At 41.5% G+C, this 20837-nt stretch overlaps 2 protein-coding genes across 4 annotated transcripts in view; both read right to left on the bottom strand.

The window, feature by feature from the left end:
- Positions 1-2230, bottom strand: part of dip2ba (disco-interacting protein 2 homolog Ba) — a 41057-nt gene extending 38827 nt beyond the window's left edge. For both annotated transcript variants that reach the window (XM_069141241.1, XM_069141242.1), the window contains exon 1: positions 1986-2230. In XM_069141241.1, coding sequence (XP_068997342.1) covers positions 1986-2070 — 85 coding nt within the window. In that variant the 5' untranslated portion in view covers positions 2071-2230. The remainder of the gene's footprint in view (positions 1-1985) is intronic.
- A 1760-nt stretch (positions 2231-3990) lies between these two features.
- atf7a (activating transcription factor 7a) lies at positions 3991-19810 on the bottom strand. 2 transcript variants are annotated; one of them, XM_069140837.1, is made up of 12 exons: positions 19773-19810; positions 14701-14772; positions 11589-11685; positions 11294-11406; positions 10749-10949; positions 10380-10528; positions 10020-10113; positions 9797-9916; positions 8891-9040; positions 8408-8596; positions 7814-7919; positions 3991-7046 (listed from the first exon to the last, which is right to left on the bottom strand). In XM_069140837.1, exons 2-12 carry the CDS (start codon positions 14746-14748, stop codon positions 6814-6816), a joined length of 1500 nt encoding a protein of 499 aa, XP_068996938.1. In that variant the 5' UTR covers positions 14749-14772; positions 19773-19810; the 3' UTR covers positions 3991-6813. The 2 variants fall into 2 exon arrangements, with proteins under 2 accessions (XP_068996938.1, XP_068996937.1); XM_069140836.1 differs by having other exon boundaries at positions 10749-10913; positions 14701-19799.
- Positions 19811-20837: the final 1027 nt, after the last annotated feature.

Below are 20837 nucleotides of genomic sequence, written 5' to 3'. Positions count from 1 at the left end.
TATTCACAAAAAATTGTTGATTGATCAATTATTTGGTCAACAGAATATTAATCGGCAACTATTTTGATATTGATTAATAATTTGGAGAATTTTTTTTGAATGAAGAAATGCTCTCTGATTACAGCTTCTTGGATGCGAATATTTTCTGTTTCCTTTAGTCCTTCATGTTAAAAATCGTAATATATTTTGCTCGTGGACTGTTGGTCGGGACAAAACGATATATTTTAGGCTGCACCTAGGGCTTTGGGAGATACTGATCGAGATTTTCACCATATACTGACTTTTAAGACCAAACAACTAATTGATTAATCAAGAAAACAATGGACAGATTAATTAATACTCAAAATAATTGTTAATAGCGGCCCAAGTAATTCGCTATTGAAGGTGTAGTTGTATTTTTATTGCAGTATGCAAATGTCCAATGCAACATGCATTGTCAATAGTATCAGCCGATCATGGAGGAGGAAATATGCTGGCTATTAAAAAAAACAACATATAACCTAAAATGCCATGGATAAGCAGACACTGACTGACAGGTCACTGCAGAGGGGGGGGGGGGGGGGGGGGTACTGTCAAGGACATGTGACAGTCACACTTAGGGGGCTAACAGCTGGTCTGGGGGAGGGGCTGACTTGGACTATGCATTGCATAAATGAATGGTCCTCATATGAGTAAACTACAGCAAATAGATACACCCATCACTCACGCTCCGTGAGCGGAGACAGACACACACACACACACACACACACACACACACACACACACACACCTGACAAAGCCACTGCGGGTAGTGTGACACATGATGAGGAGCACAAACTTATAATTGAAGTAACTGCAGGTTCACACAGGTGTATAAGGCTCTGACACTGACACTCCAGTGAATGTCACCGAGGTCATACACATGTGCAAATATAGCCGGGCGACGTGGACAAAATTAAATATTACAGTATTTTTGACCAAATACCTTGATAATGATAACGCAACAATACTGTGGGGATGATTATTGGTTCTTTCACAAAACCTTTACACGTTTAGATAAATAATCCTCCGTAAAGTGGATATGATGACTAGGTAGGTAAAGAGAAATAGTAGAACAGCTGGAACAGTCTGGTAAATTCAGAAAACGATATCACTTTACTTTAACGCTGATTTTAAAAGCAGGAGAAGACAACAGGTATGCCATATCAGGATATTGCGCTATACAAAAGATGATGACTAGTCTCACGATATGATACAATAGTCATTTATTGCCCATCCCTATGTGGTAATCACTGACACTCATAAGAGACTGTATCTTCAGGGCAGATGATGACTGTAAGGCCTGGTCATTACATTTCAACACTACTCACGGTGACTCACAGCTTTTACAGAAATTAAACCTAAAACCCAGACGACACCATGTCAGAGGCCTCTGTGATGTCCAAAACATGTCACACATGAATCTTAACTCGCACACTCAGTATGAAGAAGTAGAGCTAAGACGAGAGAAGGAGCCCTGGTGGCCATCCCAATCTGTCAGCCATCTACACACACACACCGAGCATCGGCTTTGACATCCAGTCCCACTCCAAATGAGAAGATTTTTTTTTTTTTGATATACAGAAACACGAGACAAAGGAAACAGGAGGAAATGGATGGGGAGCCTTTCGCTTCCTCCTGTACGATGCTGCTTGTCATGCACTGCTAGCTCGCATGCCGACATCCTGTATTAGCACAGAATGGGCTAGCTGGTTCAGCCTGACGTCCCCCTCTCCTCTCCTCTCCTCTCCTCTCCTCTCTCCTCTCCTCTCTCCTCCTCTCCTCTCCTCCCTCCTCTCCATTGAATTTATCATGAAAGAAAAGTAGAAGAGGGCAACGAATACTGCCGCTTTAATCGATACCCATACATCTGAGATACAGACACAGCTAGCTTGGAAATCTGCTATAGCATCTCCTCCACCTCCTCCTCCACCTCCTCCTTCCTCCTCCTCCTCCTCCTCCTTTACCTTCAGACAGCTCCAGGTCCAACTCCGCCAACTGGTCTCTAACCTCCTTTGGCAGGGCGGACAAATCCACGCCGCGGTCTGCCATGACTTCGCCGATAAACGCGAAACGTGCAAGTCGAGCTGAAAAGACGCCGGGCTGTTGCGGGGAGATGTAAAAAAAAAAAAAAAAAAAAGAATAATAAAACCTCTCCTTCAAGACACGAAACAAGCATCAGAGTGGGAGAGACGGTCCATCCGCACGGCTGGCCCTTCCGCCATAATGGGAGAAAAAAAAAGAAAAAAGAAAAAAAAACTCACTAACGGCAACGAGCCGTCACGTGACCGCCCGTACCTCGCCTGTGTGTTGATTCACCGCATCCGAGCAGCGACGATCTCACCGACACCGCTGCTCCCTCTGGTGTTTCACTGGGAAACACACACACACACACACACACACACGCACACACACACACACAAACACGCACACCTTTCACCCCAAAGACAGAAGCGATCGCAGAAAAAAGTCGTCAAGAGGAGTGCGTGAGGAGTTTTCCCCTAAAGCTTTCAACCGTGGCTTGCAAAGGTGGGGAAAAAAAAAAAAAAAAAAAAAAAAAAGTCAATTTGTATCTCGTTGCCATTGCGTTTTGTCTCTGTAGTCATTTTGTGTCACTCTGTGGTCACTTTACCTGACTTTGGAGTGTTTTGTGCATTTGCGGTAGTTTTTGCCAGTCTCTGTGGTCACTTTCTGTCTTGTCGTGCTCATTTTGCATGTTTTTTGGGTCAATTTGTAATCGTATTGAGTCACTGGTCTTTTTTTTTTTTTCTGTCTTTGGGATCTTTTTGCATGTATTTTGGGGTCGTTTTGTGTCTCTCAGTGGTACTTTAATTGTGATGCAAATGCACACAGTCAAAACAAATGGCAGGGGGATGTAGGGGCACCCAGCTAATTTTTGATCCCACTTGAGATAAAGAATTTGATTTACAGTTGTCCTTGAGTTCATGTGGGAATACTTGTGCTGAAAACTGTGTCAGTACAAGTTCAGAAGCCTACTCCTTCAGTAGGCCAATGTGGCATCCTGACTATAACCGTTATAAAAATAAATATACTGTCCAGACACTCCCTCTGCAATTAAGGGCCATTTACAAAAAGTTATGATCCTGTTTTCCTTATGAGAAACATTGACGTTGTCTTACAAGGAAAACACGCTTCAAAGCAAACTGAACATAACAAAATAATTGTAGGCTTCTACCACTTTGTGCATTTCCAGAGTTACTGGAGTTCAGAAAAAAAAAAAAGACATCTTAAAAGCAGGGCTACAGCAAGGACTGTATGACTACTGAGAATGTTGTGAATCCTTAACACCCTAATGTTATTTGGATCATTTCTATTTTGGAGTTAAATGTTGAAATGATATATTTTGCATATTCTGCTTGAGATTCTTCTGCCACACTAACAGGAGTCGAATTATGAAAATGTAATCATTTATCTAGTATCTGTTTTGTTCCAAAATTAGGTGATTTCAAAAATACAGGGCATGAAATTAGAACAAGTCACAATATGTAAGTTTAGTTCTCTCAAGTTGCTGCATGCCCTGAAGTCCCAGATATATATGGAAGACAAGACTTCAGTGTCCTGGTAGTTTTGGCTGCGTGTCAGAAAAAGCCAAAGAATTTTATAATGCACTTTAAAAAAAAAAAAATTAAAAAAAAAAAATCCCTTTTTATAGCCAAGTACAGAACCAGAGTACTTGTGGGTTTTTTTGTTCCAATCTGCAGAGTCATTAATAACAACTACATGAGGAGTGAACACTGGGTACAGTCAACTATGAACAAAGCGGACATAGTACAATATCCTGCATCTACAAACAGTCTTTCATACCATTTTTTTTTTTTTTTTTTTTTTAAACCAGACTTTGCCTTAAACTTAAATCTCTCTTTTTACATTACATAAAAATTACAGTAAATTTACAAAAAACATGCTTTTGTCATCGAGAAGCTGAACACAAACGAAACTGCATAATGTTCATTAAGATGTAGTTTCTTTAATTAAAACTGCAGCACTGTAAGTGTTCATGGTATTCCACTTGGACATGCATGGAAAAGTAAATATATTCATATAGTACAGATATGTACAGTACAAGGACAATTTTTGAAATCATCAGTCCAACAATGGGAGTGTGAAAAACCATTAATACACTAAGTGCAACTTTCACATTGTTGCATTTTTCATTTAATTGCTCTTCGCATAACAATTCTACATAACGTCAATAGGCCAAAAGACTGTAATGAATATTGTTATTTGGCCAATTAAAAAAATAAGTTAGACGAGGACAGTCAAAAGACCTGATCAAATTCATCTTAAAAGATATAAAAAAGGGGATTCTTTTTGAAAGAGGACTACATTTTTCTGTAGAGACCACAAAACAAAAAAAAAAACCTGTCAAAGAAATTAGTCTCTATATTCATCAGTACAATCAGAAGCGTTATGACAAAGGTTGTATAGTGCTGAGGACAGCACGCAACTAAAGAAAACAAGAAATGACAGAAAAGGTGCCAAGAACAAAAACATGAATGCTAAATATAGTTTGGACTTTTCATTTCATATGAACAATCGTCTATAAGGGACTGCCGGACAAATATAGTGCCAGCAAGTACAACAAAATGCCGGGGTCGCCATTGGGACTGTAGGATAAGAGGTTCAGTCAAAGGTAAAGGTTTTAAAGTTGCTGAGCAAATTCCCATTTATGAATACAGTACAGATAAGATTTAAAAAAAAAAGTTCTTATAACCCCGAAAAAGACCAAAAGGACTGCAAAAACTTAAAATGAACAGAAATACAAAGCAACAATGAACTTGCATTACTTTAGTGCATAAAGACCCTTCCTCATGTAAATGGGCAGATATCCTGTTTTTGAAATATCACATCTTGCAAATGTGTAATCGTATTGGACAAGAGAGGACAAAAGTGGGACAGAAGTACGCAAGAAAAACAAGAACAGCAAACCACTTGTATTGGTGTCTACGTAAAAATATACTGATATCTAGGTGAAATATCTTGGTGAGATTTCTAAAGAAGTGGGACCTTTCAGAAACAGTCACAAGATAAATATTTCCGCCCTTAAAGCTTTCACCACTGAAAATGTCTTTTCTGTGTCTCTCCACCAGATGACAGACATGCACTGCATCATTTTAACAATAATTCTATCACTGAAAATAGACTTCTGATTTAATTTAACAGCACTTTTAAAGGCTTTGAGGAATCTTCTGGAAGTTCTTAAATCTTTAGATCCTCATTTTTCATTTGATGAAGTGAACAAATAAAAGACAAATATAATTCTCGAACACTCTCCTGTTCATCACGAGTAAATCTGGGTGTATTTAAGTGGGAAAATCGGAGGCACCAATGTGATCTTAAGGCAAAACGATCAGACGTTGTGTGTGAGACTGTGTAAGTGCAAGAAACAAGCAGTGATCGTGTCCACGTGAACTCTGAATCACAAAATAACAGTCAGCCTATTAACTTCCTGTCCCAGAACCAGTACCAGGTGGTCTTTGGAGATCCAGAGATCTGTGTTGTTGTCATTATGGCTTAGTTTAGGTTTGGTAAAGAGCAAAGAGACTTAAGAGGGTCCATCGCACTTCCAACGAGCAGCAAGGATGTGCAACCATCCTGAGAAGTGTGAAAGTAACAGTTACAGTAAGTCCAGGGCCCACACAGAGAAACACAGCTGCGAGAATAGTTTCATATAAAACGTTTCCACTTATAAACCAATTAACGGCGAAACGGCCTACCTGTTGTTTTTTTTTAGGAAACACGTGAATGATGGGGGAGATTCAATTCCTTTCAGGTCAGATGAAAAATTTGCTTAAAAAAAACTTGATTTTTAATTCATAATCCAACGCATTTTGGTTCTGTGGCGTAATCTGGGAGGATGTGCCAATTAGTTTAAAAAAAAAAATATATAGCTGCACGTACTATATAAAGAAAACAACACCCCATCAGAAAAAGTCACATGCTAACAAGCTAGCTAATAATGCATCAGATCAGGAGTAGGCAAACTGCTATGTTCTGATGTACTTAAATATACAATCACACACACAGTTAATACACTTTATCATATAGGGGTGTACATGAGGTAAAGTTTTTGGGTCCATGTTGAGATCACCTTGCGGTGGAACCATTTGCAAAAGGTCTGGGTGAATAATTTGGATCTGAACATCCACGTTGGAGAATTCTAGACAACCACTGCATCTTTGGAGCTGAGGATGTACAATAGGGATGTATGCTGCGCGGGCATGTGTGGGTGTGAGCATGGCTAAAAAGTCGAGGAGCGCAAGGCACTATTCCCTGCTGAAAACAGTGTAAAGCCCTGTGTGTTGCCTGATATCTAATTTGATCAAAAATGTTTATGCAACACTTGTTGTGTTTGTACGTTGTACACGTGTGGTGCGTGTCCACAGGGGGAGTTCATTTCGGCAGTATACTCGATGCAGTCCTACAAGTCCAGTGAAAAGTCATTTTGACGGAGGGTGAGGAGAGACGGGCAGGGAGGCAAAGGGGGAACCAGGGGGAGGGGTATTGGAGTCCAGCCCCTGTAGTCTATGGCAAAGTGAACAGGAAGCTCTCTCAAAAGTCTCAGTCCATTCCCAGAAGGCTGCTGCTGCTGAGCTCCAGGCCACAGCATGATGGCTCCACAGGAGGGTTAGAAAGAGCAGAGAAGGGAGGGGGGGGGGAGGGGGGGGAGGGGAAGACATGAAAACTTTGACTTGAAGATTGGGGAAGTTGAGAGGTGGGAGTCTTTTCTACCCTGGGTGACGAGCCAAGTCTGGGCCACAGCGGCATCGCTCATCATCTGGCAGCTGATTGAGACTGTGCAGCCATGATAATGTGAGAGGCTCCGCTCTCAGCCCTCTGCTGCTGGCCCATGCCTGCCAGCACAGACATGGCCATGGCCTCAGCTGCTGCCCTTGAGCTCAGGCCGTTTTGCCCTGAAGAGGGGCTGGGCGCCAAAGAGCTGTGCTGAATCACCGGGGCAGGGGAACCTGTGGGCTCTGAGGTGTCTTTCATGCCGTGTTCTGCAGCTACACAGAAAAAAAAAAAAAGATGAAATGTAAACAGATTTATAATTGAATTGGCAAATACATCGAACTTTTAACCTTGAATAGAATTCATACTTTCCACACTGAAAAGCTTTGGGCATTATGTTTGTTGTTTAGCTGTTAAAATCTTAGTCCAAAGTTCAGAAAGTCTGTCCCAAAAATATCTGAAAGAGAATTTATAAAACTGAAAGTGACTCATAAAAAGTGTTCATTTTGTATGTAGCTCAGAGATGTCAGGATTTACTGTAAATTGCAAAATAATAAAATCCTGTTTGGCTACTTTGTATACTCCACAGCAAATTGATATCCACCACATCTGTTATCATAACCAATTGTACCACAGTGATGTAAAAAAAAAAAAAAAGAATTACCAATTAAACATTAGTAGATTGCTTATCAAACCATTAAGGTCAATATTTAAACATGAATACTATTTTAAATACGGCATACTGTCGAGAAAGGCTTTGTATGTTTAGTCATTAACAGAGGTACAAATGTCGTGAACGGATTTTTCTAAATGTGGATCAGAACCCAGAAGTTCTGATTTCCTTGTATCTTTCTATGCTTTTCACAGTTCCCCGCCCATATTACATTACATTTCATTTAGCTGACGCTTTTATCCAAAACGACTTACAATAAATATATCTACATATACATATATCTATGTAAGAAACACGGGTCTAAATCAAGTGTCCTGTAGCTTTAAACACCACCAGGTGAGTAAGAAGCCGTCATGATGCAGGGCTCACCTAAGTAGGCAGTTTTCTTTTGTAGGTTGGTCACAGGACAGTCCTTGTGGGCCAGCAGCAGCTGCTTCAAATGAGCCACCTCGTTCCGCAACAGAGACACTTCATTCTGCCAGGATGGGAAATCGGGCTGATCAATACATTGACCATCATGTCATAGTTATACAGTATAACCAAAAGAGAGCTCGCTACAGCTGGGTCAGATCATTTATAAAAAAAAAGAAAATTAAAAAAAAAAAAAAAAAAAAAAGGGAGACCTTCCAAACCTTTTAGATGTTTTTAATGCTTTTCAGGTAAGAAATGCAAAAAGTTGAAATTGTTTTGATGCCACTGCCGGAAGTAAACAATCAGTGGAAAAATTGCCAAAAAACCACCAACTAACACAGTGAAGATGTGAAATGAGTTCCAAACCTTGCAACCTTGTCCATTTGTAAAAAAATTAGCCAGTATTACGTCAAACAGATTTTTCCTATCAGGGGTGCACCGTTCAAACTTCTACAACTAGTTGGAAGCCTGTCAACTGTGCACAGTCGGTGTGACAGCGCACACACCGACACCACACGTCATCCCACGTCCTCCCTCTCCGAGCCCACTCACCGACAGAGAGACGTTCAGATTGCAGAGCTCCTCAGCCTTCTTCTCTAGGGAACTGACCCACAGTTTGCGTTTCTGTCTGCAGCGCGATGCCGCTGCCCGATTCCTCTCGAGGAAACGCTGCCTTCGCTCATCGGGGTCATCGTCTGCTGTCCGCCGTCGACGCCCACCTGTGGGCTGCGCCGGAGATACCTGGAGGGAGAAGCGGGGAAGAGTTCAGAAGGAAGCAGACAGACAGGCGAGGGGAACGGAAGAAAGAGGAGAAAGAAAAGGGAAGTTTGAGTCATAGTTTCATTATTTTAGCCGGCACACCGCAGTCATTTCAACAGAAAAAGTACAGTGCCAGTTTTCGATAACTAAAACAGGCCATATGGCCATGAATGAAACCGTGTTCAGCTCTTTTGTTTTTTTTCTTCAACTGTCCAAGCTGGACCTGAAACTCATGTTACTGTCAGGTTCTCAGCACTTAAACTTCCCATGGAGTACCTGAGGTTGTGCAGGTGACGGAGCATCTGGATGTTGGACAAGCAGCTGGCTCTGCTCTGCTCTCTGAGGTACCATGGGGCTACTGCCCATGGACATGATCCCCATACTCTGTCCTGATGGGCTCTGCTGGGACAGCGCAGCCTTCAGACGCTACAAAAGATTCGTAAAATAAGCAACATCAATAGAAAGTACAGGAATGAGACCACACAGCTCAAACCAACAGGATGAACGATGCGTTGCATGTATAAAAGAAACTGCTTCATCACTGAAAAAGATCTAATCGCTGTAAAGATGCAGAGAGCAGAGCAGACTCAACAGCAATAATATCATGATGACATCACTGTAAAAGCTCCATGTTAACCCATTAACTCATTTACAGTTTCAGAAAGAATAAATTAAATTAAACATCAGATAAGAATCTTTGATATGGCCAAAAGTAAGTACGTAAGTAAGTGTGAGGAAAGCTTTATTTTTGAAGTGGAAAAGACTGAATTCTCAGAGGAGTCAATGTAAAAAAAAAAAAATGCTTTAACTTGGCTGAGATCCGGGCCTATGCTAACTTGACAGTGTCACAGTTTGTTTTCAGCAACACGTTCATGTGACAACTTGTTCAATCACAGCCTTTTTGCATTGGGTTAAGCTCTGGAGGCTTTACACGTTCCTGGAACAATTTTCCGATGATGTTACTGGATGAAATGTGGGAATTTTCACAGAGCTCTGTGTGTGTGACTAGCAGTAGCATGAATTTAGTATATATATTGTATTGTAAGGGTTAAATGCACCGGTAACTGCAGCAGAAAGTCATATGATGAACAAACCCAGCCAGCGCAAAGGCTGGAGGGTGAAGTTGGAGACAAAAAGAAAACAGATAAAGATATAAAAATAGAGAGCTAATCTAGTGCTGACCATCTTGGCCTCTGAGTGGATGCTGTAGCCGGAGGGGGAGTTAGAGCCGCTGCTGCTGCCTCCCAGAGGAGGACCGGGGATCCCAGGAATGTTGGGTACCATGCACATGGGTCGGGCCAGCTGGAGACCACAGAAGATACACAAATGCATATGTATTAATACTTAAGTAACTTCTTAGCTATACGGTTCAATACAACATTTTTAGACTGTCGGTCTGCCTTACATTAATGACAGAAGGCATCTGTAAGGGCCCGGGGAGCACAGGTACTGCCTGACCGGTGGGAAGCATCATCATGGGGTAATGGCTGGTTGGCGAACTAGACAGGCAGACAACAGAGATTCAGTCACACACGCACTATTATATTTATACTTCAAAATACATATTTAAAAGTGTAGACGATGACTTCTCAAATCAATGATCAATCATTTGTAAACACATGTTTTTAGAGATACAACGTACAACATGTCAGTTTAATGATGGGAAATATCCAAGAAATGCTGACAACAATTAACACGTTTAAATGTTTGCACACAAAAAAAATTGCTTATGATATCGTCATATTATAATATTTTTTTTACTCACCACAAAGTACGATTTGAAGGTGGTGCCTGTGTGATGACAGAGGTGGGTGACGGCATAGTTGGCTGAAGAGCGTCAAAGCCCAAATGTAGTGGGAGAGAACCTGGACGCACAATAGTCGGGGTCGGTGCTGAATTCCTGGGTGGTGTGTCCTAGGAGGTATTGTAGATAAACCAGAGCTTAAAAACAGAAGCTTGGGCTTGTACTGTAAAATGTTATTTTTAGAAAATTTTTGATATTGCCGTCCACTGGTATAATATTTTGTAATACTGCAGTCATAATGACGTATTGTTATTGTAACATCATTTCAGGTTAGTCCCCTCTTTCATTTAGACTCATGCAATCCCCTCATCCTCCCAATTTCTGTCCTACCTTTGCTTTGACTAGAGGCTCTATGTTGCTGTCTGAATCCTCAGAGATCGATTCAGGGCTGCATGGTGGTGAAGAATCAACCTCTACAGGTTCCTCCTCTTTCACCTTTACGTCTGATGGTGTCTGCAGGCTCATGTCCAAAGCCACAGAGTTGGCAGCAGGAAGCTGAGATAAAGATAATAGGTTCACTCTACTCATAGACTACAGTAGAGTAAAAAAAAGCACAAAAAAAAGGAAGTGGGTATTTATCACACAAAATAAACAGCCACAGCACAGTTTACGAAACATTACTTAAACACAACACTGAACCATTTAAATAAAGCAGACAAAGTGTGCAAGGCAGGAATTTCACACCATCATTTTTGACTACATCAACACTTGAAATAAGAAAGAAGGAAGTAAAAAGTAATTTTTCAGTACATGGGAGTCTTTGCAGAAAACTCCCTTGGTTTCTGCACAAAGTAACATGTGCAGTCACGCACATGCATACAGAAAAAAAAAAAAAAAAAAGTGGACAAAATCATCAACTCCAAACCCTTTCTTACCGAGTTCTTAGCCCTCTTGTCCTCATCGTCTTGCTCGAAGGAGCTGGCCAGCTCATTGAACAGACCAACCTCCTCACAGTTCTTCAGGAAACGGGTGGGAGTAGGGGTCTGGTCTGGGAAAAGGCAACGAGTAGAGATAACTATTCAAAGTGACACTATCACACTTAGTTCACACTTAGCATTGGCTATAGAAACCCCAGTCATACACAGTTGAGAACACACTGATGCTGCGATATGGACATTTAACAACATGGTACAGAGAATCTGAGCGTTTGTGCTCATGGATGAAAAGTACCTGCAATAATAACAGAGTCGGTCCTTGCTGGTCCAAATTTCAGTGTCATCTCATGCTTGTGTTTGTGTACCGCCAAGTGGTCCTCGTTGGTAAACCTCTGGTACAAGTGAAAGAGAAGAAAAGAGGAACAATAAGATCATTATATGAATTAGCCCACAGGGAACTGTAACTGTGTCCTGGTGACCTAAAGAGGGAGGCAGCCTATATTTCCTTACCCCAGATATCATATTGCACTAATCACAGACAGATAATCTCTTGGAGATATAGTCCAACACATGCAGCCTATAGAATACAAATTATGTGACAAACCACAAAGAAAAAGGTATCTGGGGTGTACAATTCCTCATGTCTTAAAAGCCCTGTACAGGCCGATCATAGCCACAGGATATGGGCTCAAATATCCTGACACCAGCTACATTTTTCTAGAAAAAGATAAAGGGCTTGTATGGAAATTATTCAACAGAAATGTCCGTAATGAGCAGCGGATGCATAAACAAAGGAATCCAATTATTTGCATGGCTAGACATCAAATGAGCGGACACATCAAAACAGATCCTGCAAATCCAAGTGTAACTAATTTTGTTGGTGTGTGTGAAACATATGGACCCTGTGACACTCGACGTTACTCCACCTTCTGTTACTTCCGATCAGTGGAAGCTACAGGAGGTCTGGCACGAGGACAAATCAGACGTACAGAGGAGAGCATCGACAGACATCCTCGGAGACATGGAACTTCTTCTTTTGGAGAAGTGGCGAGGTGATTCACTCGGGGACGTAGGAGGAATAATCTTGGCTCTGGCACCGGCCTATTCACCATTCACTGTAGCCTATTTTAGGGCGCCGCGCTGCAGTTGCGAGTTCAGCCGTGAGACTGAAGTGGAAACACAGTCAAGTGTCAGGGGCATTATTTTTAACCCTACCAGGCGGCATCGCCAATACAACTCCATGTCTCATCTGTCTCTTTCGTCTGAAAAAGGCGGCCAGGTCTTGTGGAGGAAACTATCTCCGACTAATCTCCCCGTATGATATAATGGCAGCTAGGATTACCCCAGCCCACGTAATAAATACTGTGCATCGTATAAAGGGGAGGGGCAGCGGGGGTTTGTTGTTGTTGTTGTTAACTTGGTAAAAGGCAAACCCTGAGCAAAGCCAGATGTCAATCATGCTTGTTCTATTATGGGCATGATTCAGACTTTCCTGGTAGACAACTGTTGCTTGGAAAGGGCAACAGTAAAACAGCATTTGGACAGAAGGCACTTGTAAAATAAAGGATGCTACCGATCTAAATGTACACAAATAAAATAACATCAGAGGCCAGTAAAACATTTCTTAAATGGCAGCACAAGTACAGACTTCAGACAATTTGTCTAAGAATGCCAAAAGGCGTCCATAGCAGAGTGGGTTGGAAATTGTCAAATCAAATGAATTGTCAGTTCTGCAGTTGTGTTTAATTATTCTTTTGTTAAATAGATCCTTTTTTTTTTTTTTTTTAATGTAAATTTTAAGTACATTTATTGTCCGGCTCGTTGCATTTTGCTAACATTAAAGTCAGTGCTTGTTAATATTCTTAGATTACAAGAGATTTTATGCATGAACACAGATTCCAGCAGTAGCAGGTGACTTTTTTTTTTCTAACAATAAATCTGATAAATAACATGTGCTACTTGCCCAGCAGCAAACTGCAGCCACACTAAGCTGGCATCTGATGTTAAGTCACTGACTTAGTGGATTTATTATCAGCCACAAAGCTGGATATTTCCCTTTAGGAGTTTTCAAGGACCAGAGCTGAACTGTCACAAGGCCAGAAACATGTGTCCAAATGTATGATAATCTCGATCCGTTCACCATCATAACTTTATATACAGTGACAATTAATCAATCTGGGTTTAAAAACGGAGATTCTACTGTACTTTAAAAAAATATATATATATGCATGTTCCTCAAATTAAGTTGGTGTTGTGATATTGAAAACACACCCAGAACATGTAGCACCACACTACAATCCCAGACCTGTTTGAACAACAGTTTGACAGTCAAACATCGCTGGTCGGAGCACCACAGCTGTAGAGTCGCACTGTCATCGCCGTCACTTCGCCTTGAAAAGCTTCTGTGGGATTCTGTTGCTTTAACTGTCAACTAAATTAATAATGGCAACTGCAAATGAAATATGCAGAGTATTTACATCACAGAAACATGTCAGAGGGAAGAAGGGGTCCCGAGGTGATCTTCCGAGAGGAAAATAGCAACATAGATTATCGTTTATTTATCAAACATGCGTGTTTTAACTGCTTTGTAGCTCAAACCACAATCACATGTACAACAGATCGCGTCTGATCGGAGAATGGAAGAACTTTTATGAATCCCAAATGTTTTGCACCCGCATAGACACGGTCTTCCTCCGGAGCTCGGGAGAGTTCACCCCGTTACTAGCTCACATGTCATCACATCCAACTGAACACAGCATCAGACAGCAAAATGAGACCAACATCAGACATGATATTTGCTGTGCTGAATAATCATGAGTCCGAGAACACTCTTCATTTAATTTTCGTCTTTTCTTTGATATCGAGCCAAGCCCCGACAATACACCACGTAACTGGCATGTGAGTGCGCCATTGGCACTCAGCTGAGTCACTGCTGAAGCTCAAACCTGTGTCTGCAGGCGTTTAGAAGTCAGCAGTGACAGGTTGAAACAATAACTGTGCTCTGATTACTCACCGGAGCTTCCAGTGAGTCATTGCTGAAGGAGACAGCGTTGTCTCGCAAGACAGCATGCTAACTAAAATGTTAGAAGTGTGGTCATTTTAAGCGTTGCATAAATCAAAGTCAAAAAGCTCATCCTGGCATACCGGAAGCCTTTTCAGGTCTGTCGGCTCATTTTCATAAAGCTGTACGCTACTTAAAAAGAAGTGGCGCTTCCGATGAAATAACCAATTGCTTTTGCTTTTAAAGGACTTTTCTTTAAGACGCTAAATTCTTACAATCAACGTCTGAAGAGCATTCGCAAAAAGGCCAAAATAGCCCGTACCAGACACAGGTGCACACACCTGAAACTCAGGGCAAACAGAGAGAGAGAGAGAGAGAGAGAGAGAGAGAGAGAGAGAGGACTTACCTGTCCACAGCCAGGAGCGTTGCACACAAAAGGTCGGTCGTCCCCCATTTTTGAAAAGAGCTTGCAATGTAACTGTGAGAGAGGAGAAGAGGAGAACATTGCTGCGGCTTCTCTTGATATGCGAACTGGCCAATCCTGAAAACAACAAAACAGGGATGCTGTGGCTCGTAGTCTTTAGTCTGAGCAGGAAGCCGAACGCTATTTAAAAATAACCCTGGCAAGGAGCAAAACACGCACAGAGGCAGCGAGAAGAAGTTTCCCTGGTGATACTTCCTTCACACAGAGGGGGCTTCTGGTTGGCCAATGAGGAGCCGCTCGCGGGAGAGGACGGACGACGGCTACCCGTGTACACACAGACATCTCCCTCTCTCCTTCCCTCTCCCCTTCCCTCTCCCCCTCTGTCTCACTCACTTCCAAGCGCCCCTTCTCCTCTCGACCACTCCCTCTCCTCACCTCTCCAGCACCTCGCACGCAACCTCTCCCCTCCTTGCACCCCTCATTCAGTGTCTGCAGCCCGCCGACTCAGCAGTCAGTTTCAGTCATCTCCTCATCCAAGTCTGCGAGGACTCGATTCTCACGTGACTCGACAGCTCAAATATGTTTGCGTTGAGTACATTCACGCTGACCTGACGCTGTACCTCACTTGTGCTCGTTGGCCTGCTTCACTTAGTTACTTTTTCTGTAGAAAAGACACGAGTGACTGATGGAGACGATACTGACAAAATCTCAATACGTGAATTCCAGTAATGTTTGGATCGTTTTATAAATGAATGTAAACTGAGGCTGAGTGACCTCCTACCTGAGAAAAAAGGAATGAATATGTGGACGCATTTAACCTTCATTAAAGTCATAAATTTAGTACCACTTTACTGCACTTTAAGTCCAGGAAAAGACAAGCTTAAAATATTACGGTGATATTTGAATGGCAATGATTTGCAATCATCTATGCCGTTTCATCATTATGTAAATATTATGTTCATCATAAATGTTCATCAAAAATGCTTAGCTTGACATCAGAGTATAATTCTTCATTTTCCGTAATGGCTCACTTCTAATATATTTGTACCAATTGCAGAAGTAGTAGTTAACACAGCATAATGAGCATAAGTTTCACAAAAATGTAGAAAACAAAACAAAAAAAGCACTTAATGACAACGCTGTCGGACATTTGAATCCACTGGAAATACCTGCAAGACTTTCCGAAGAAGTCCAAATACTACGTCCCTCTCCTTCTGAGTAAATGCCCTTGTCAAGGGTTAAATATGCACATGTTTCTGTTTGGTTTCTCCTGCTGTTGAATCTGCAGCTGAAGTGACATCAAGTAAAGCTACGCAAGGCTCGCTGCTTCTATCGGCAACTCGGCCCCGTCCCCAACTAAACCAAAGCACCCTGCACAGCTGTACGGCACTCCACGAGAAGACAAACTGGGAAGTTTGGAAAAATAACTCATTAAATTTAAATCAGAGAATTGATGGGGGGGTTGGGAGGGGGGCGGTGGACATTAATGTTTTAGCACTCTCGGCTGGCCCAAAGTGACGTCTGGCAACTATTACACAACGCTGTCCCACTGACAGTGCAGCAACTACAAAACATGCATCAAGAACTTTTCCATCATTCAATAAGCAAAAGCCACAATAATATATATATACATACACATATACACATACACTACAGTCATGAGCACAAATACAGTCCGACTTAAATGTCTTGACGCTAACGTTTCAAAATGTACGTGCTGGACTATGTCCACTGAGGAAGGCAGCCTCTGAACTTTCTGGAACGCAACTTGAATTGAAAATGTTAAGTATTGTAATATTCCTGCGTAACTAACCACATTAACCTCTGTTGTACCTTCTGAATGGGTTGAGCATGTCGCCTAACATTATTGAGTGGGACAGATTATTCATTATTTTGGCGAGGCATAAATGTCTGAAAGTTTTCCCAAATGTTGAAGTCAGTATATTTTCCTGCTTCCTCCCTCCATCTCTCCCTCTGCCGAGGACAGCTGCTTCTGAGCCAACACATGATTACTAAAGCCTTGTGCTGGAATATGAAGCTCTCCCGTGTCGCTGAGCCTGTAGCAGGCCTGCGTCTCCAAACTCCACGTCTTCATGAGGAAAGTGGTCTGAATCATCGTGTTTGCAAGCAAAAGCTGCCCCTCTCCAGACAGATCAAACGGCCCCTGAAGCAGAGCAGTCTCACTTCTTGCAGACCTCCCATGCTCTGGAGAAAGGCAACAGGTCAGTGCCAGGGCCCTCACAAAGTGCTTCCAATCCACTGAGTCTATTTGGGCAGAGATGTGTCTGCAAACGAGATACTCCATCTAGCTCGTTATACCGAGGGTGTGGACTGTGTGGGGAAATGGACACATCTGGCGTGAGGAGTGGGAACAGATTTCAGAGTTTACATCTTACTAAAGACATGCTAGACATAAACTTGGCTGGCTGGCACCAACATGAAATGTGGGATTTGATTTTGTGCAAAGTCCACCATAAATTCCAGATGACAAGGGTGGAAAATAACGTTCGTTTTCGTAGCTGCTCCAACCAATATCTTAACCTGATTAAAACAGATGTGTTAAGGTCTTTTACTCAACAACTATTTGTTTGGCTTTGTAGTAAAGCTATTTATCTTGAAAGGGAAATTTTCAAAAACTGCAGTACTATCTGTAATCCTCAGATAAATCAATGTGTATACAGAAAGGAACAGCACTGTAAATGTGCTGCTTTGATTGTCAGATGTGTCTCACTGAGAGTAAACTGTGAGACTCGGAGAGATTAAAGACCTGACAGTTTAAAGTGTTACGGCAACCTGTAAATGTCTTCTTCTCGCAGACCTCTACTCTGCGAGAGACAATAAATCAGGTATATAGTTACAGTCCTGATGCACATCACTGATATACATTACAGCTCTTGATATCAAGTCCACCTATTTTTTGCTTCCTTTCGTCCAAGGTGACACGGAAGCACTCAAAGTGCCCTAATTTCTGTCCCTCTCATTGAGCTGCTGCCAAAGTCCCACCGTTAACTTGGATTTCTCCGACTCAGCAGGTGTAGGGGAACAAGTCCCAGCTATAATCAGCCACAGCCATCCAGTGTTTGATGCAGCCTGCTAGGAAACTGACTAAACAAACTGTATTAATAGCTCGCGCTGCAGCTATGACTCTGGAATCTGAGGCTTAAATTGCCAGAGGGTAGGGGAGACCCCACAAAAAGAAAAAGAAGCAGACGGAGAGAGAGAGAGAGAGAGAGAGAGAGAGAAAGAAATTCTAAAATAGAGAAAGAAAGTAAAAAGCCGTCAGCAGCTGGTAAATTACATATCTTGGATATTTGCAGGATCACAGGTGAGGCGTTTGAGCTTTTGAGATCTAGGTTGTGGTTGGGTGTGAGCAGCGGCCAAAATGTATTCATGTAAGCAAAGTGAACCCAAGATTTAGTAAGTGGAACAAATGAAATCCTATATCCATGTCTGCATACCTAACAAGGCCTAAAAGTTAAATCCATGCTGAGCTAGTAGACAATGCAGAACAATACAGGGATGGATCCAGGGCGGTTTTCTAAAATTAAATCAAAAACTCTGCCCAATAGGATGGGTGTCCAAATTTAACCGGAGCTTCCTGTTAGGTTTTGGCTCTACAAATGAATGCAAAAGGAAAAATATGACCTGATGTTTTGTTTTTCATCAGAAGTAGAGACCGTATTGCCTTTGGTGCTTTGCATAATAATTTACACTTCATGATGTCAAGCACTATCTGTCTGATAATTTACTGCCAAACCAATAACAAAAAAAAATGACTTTAAAACATTGACTCTGCAGCCTGAGACGTACATTTACAGCTAAAACATGCTTTTTTTTTTTTTTTTTTTTTTACATACATGTATATATATATATATATATACATATATAAATATATATATATAAAAAAAGGATTTACCAGCAAAGAACATTTATGTTGCAGGCAGCTTCAAATACATGTCATGACTGAGAGTGGGTCGAGAAGTCTGGCTGGACAAAACATACTGCAGGTTTCTCTGCTGTAACACTTCTCTCTGATGGAATGAAGTTATAACTCGGCCAAAAACATGACCTACATTCCTAATGAAGGTGTTGACAAGCACGAGGATACGTTTCGTGGAGCGATCGGCAGTTCAAATTGCGATACTACGGATATCATTATTACTTGAGACTTTTCAGTTCTTTTGAGAACTCTTCTTGCAGACCAGAATTGCCATCATCACTACAGTCTGCCGCCCAAACAAAAAGAAAAGAAAGAAAAAAAAACAGACACATGTTGTTTTTTTTTGCGCAGATTCAGACATGTAAAAAAAAAAAAAAATGTCAAGTTGAATTCCCAAAGTCCCGCAAGACTTTAGTTCCCTCTTCCAGACAACGCTGACTGGCTCGAAAAAGGTTTGTCTTTTTTAGCCTCCATTACCTTCTGGCTACACGCTTAGCCCTGCCTTTTCCCGTAACGAGACCGCCTATTCTTTTCGGCAATTGGCCACATGCACGTCAGTCAGCCGCAGCTAGAGCACGCATAGCCCCGGACCCTGTCAGTAACAGCAGCTCGCTCGATCTCATTGGTTACGATCCCGATATCAACTTTTTTTTTTTTTTTTTTTTTTTTTTTTTTTTTTTTGTATGCACGCAAAAAACTAATGGGGGGGCTAGCTGCTGTGGCTAACGGTAACAACAGGCCGAAGGCACGTTCAAAAGTGAGCAGTAACAACGCCGCTGCCGGTTTTCCGCGATGACACCAAACACACGTCGGTAACCGTTTTGCTATATTCGAGAACTGATGTGTTTTAGAGGCATTACGGGAGACGAAAAGCAGGAAAAAAGGCATGCGGTGAGTTGGTTAGCGGACTGACACTTTGAGTGCAGAGCGAAGACATTTGGTCCGAATGAAGCGTTGAAGGCTGCCACAACAGTTTTGACAATCACGCAAACGAGGAGTTTTGAGGACGACAAACGCTAAAAACTGCCGCTCTGACCGTAACTTTGTGAGAGTTTGGTGTAGTCGACATTATCTAGGGTGAATTTAAAGGTTAATAAAGTGTTTACAAACTCACCCTTGCGCCCCTCTCTCTCTGGCTCCCCTCTCCTCTCTCGGAATTTGACACTCCCCTCGACGTTGAGTTATCGCGAGAATTCGCGGAAGTTATCGCAGCAACATGTTAGATGTTAAGACGAAAATCTGCTGCTGCTGCTGCTGTAACCCTTATCCTTCATTACTTTTAATCACGCCAACAGTGGGAAAAAAAAAAAAAAAAAAAAAATCACTTTTGTGAACTTTGAATTTGGATAAAAAAAAAAAAATGCGGCAGTTAAGATGGCAGATAGAGCCGTCAAAAGTATTCCCTTTGGTCTTTCGTTGTCAAACATTATAATGTCATTAAACCATACTTTCAAACCGATATCGAAATAAAGTGTAAGATACAGTGTGATATGAATACAAAATATAATACAAACAACGTCTTTGGGCACGGTTACTTCACTTTACCGGTAGAAGAGACACAAAACAATCTCAGAGACTGTTTTTGAAGCCCTGAATGTGAATTTAAAAACAAGGTTAGAGAGACCCCCAATGGATAAATTAAGAATTGAACATGCCAAGGCTCGTTTATGAATTCCCTTCGAGACAGAAGTAAAGGTAAGTTTAGTAATTTATTTGACTGCCTAAATGTTTTACTAAACTTCTTTCCTGGAGAATTTAGTTCACTCCTGTTTCTATATTAGTCATGATCACAATTAATCGTAATAAATTGTATATTCCTTTTTTAATCATAAATTAGTCATGTCCAGAGTAAACCTTGCCCCTAAATTTGAAAGTGCTTTGAGGGTACTCTAAGTAAGGGTCCTGATTGCACATTTACAGTTTTACATATATAAATTCCTCTGGACTTCTCATTGTAATGAATAAGATTCAGTCTAATCAGTGCAGTGACACTATAATTACACAGGTAATAATCTGTATTTAATCCTAATCAGTGAGAGATGCAATTTCACAGTTAAATCATGATCTAGCAGCTAACCTTTTCTGCTTCATGCTTTATTCATGCTGTTCTATGCGTTATCTATGGTTTTAAATTTAGGTATATTTTTCATGTGAGCAGCAACATGCACCCTGTCATTAT

This window comes from Embiotoca jacksoni, unplaced genomic scaffold (genome assembly GCF_022577435.1).
Source record: "Embiotoca jacksoni isolate LCO1_2020_lvr unplaced genomic scaffold, fEmbJac1.0.p SCAF_9, whole genome shotgun sequence".
NCBI lineage: Eukaryota > Metazoa > Chordata > Actinopteri > Embiotocidae > Embiotoca > Embiotoca jacksoni.
This window is presented reverse-complemented; position numbering and strand designations above follow the sequence as displayed.

What these genes read in the sequence shown, in the direction of transcription:
- atf7a (XM_069140836.1), bottom strand. Translation starts at nt 14,799, where the DNA reads ATGTTCTCCTCTTCTCCTCTCTCACAGTTACATTGCAAGCTCTTTTCA. An exon ending in AGATGCCTTCTGTCATTAAT is followed by an intron (nt 9,917 to 10,019) that starts GTAAGGCAGACC and finishes TGTGGTCTCCAG; the next exon opens with CTGGCCCGACCCATGTGCAT. An exon ending in CGTCACCTGCACAACCTCAG is followed by an intron (nt 8,597 to 8,890) that starts GTACTCCATGGG and finishes TTCTCCCTCCAG; the next exon opens with GTATCTCCGGCGCAGCCCAC.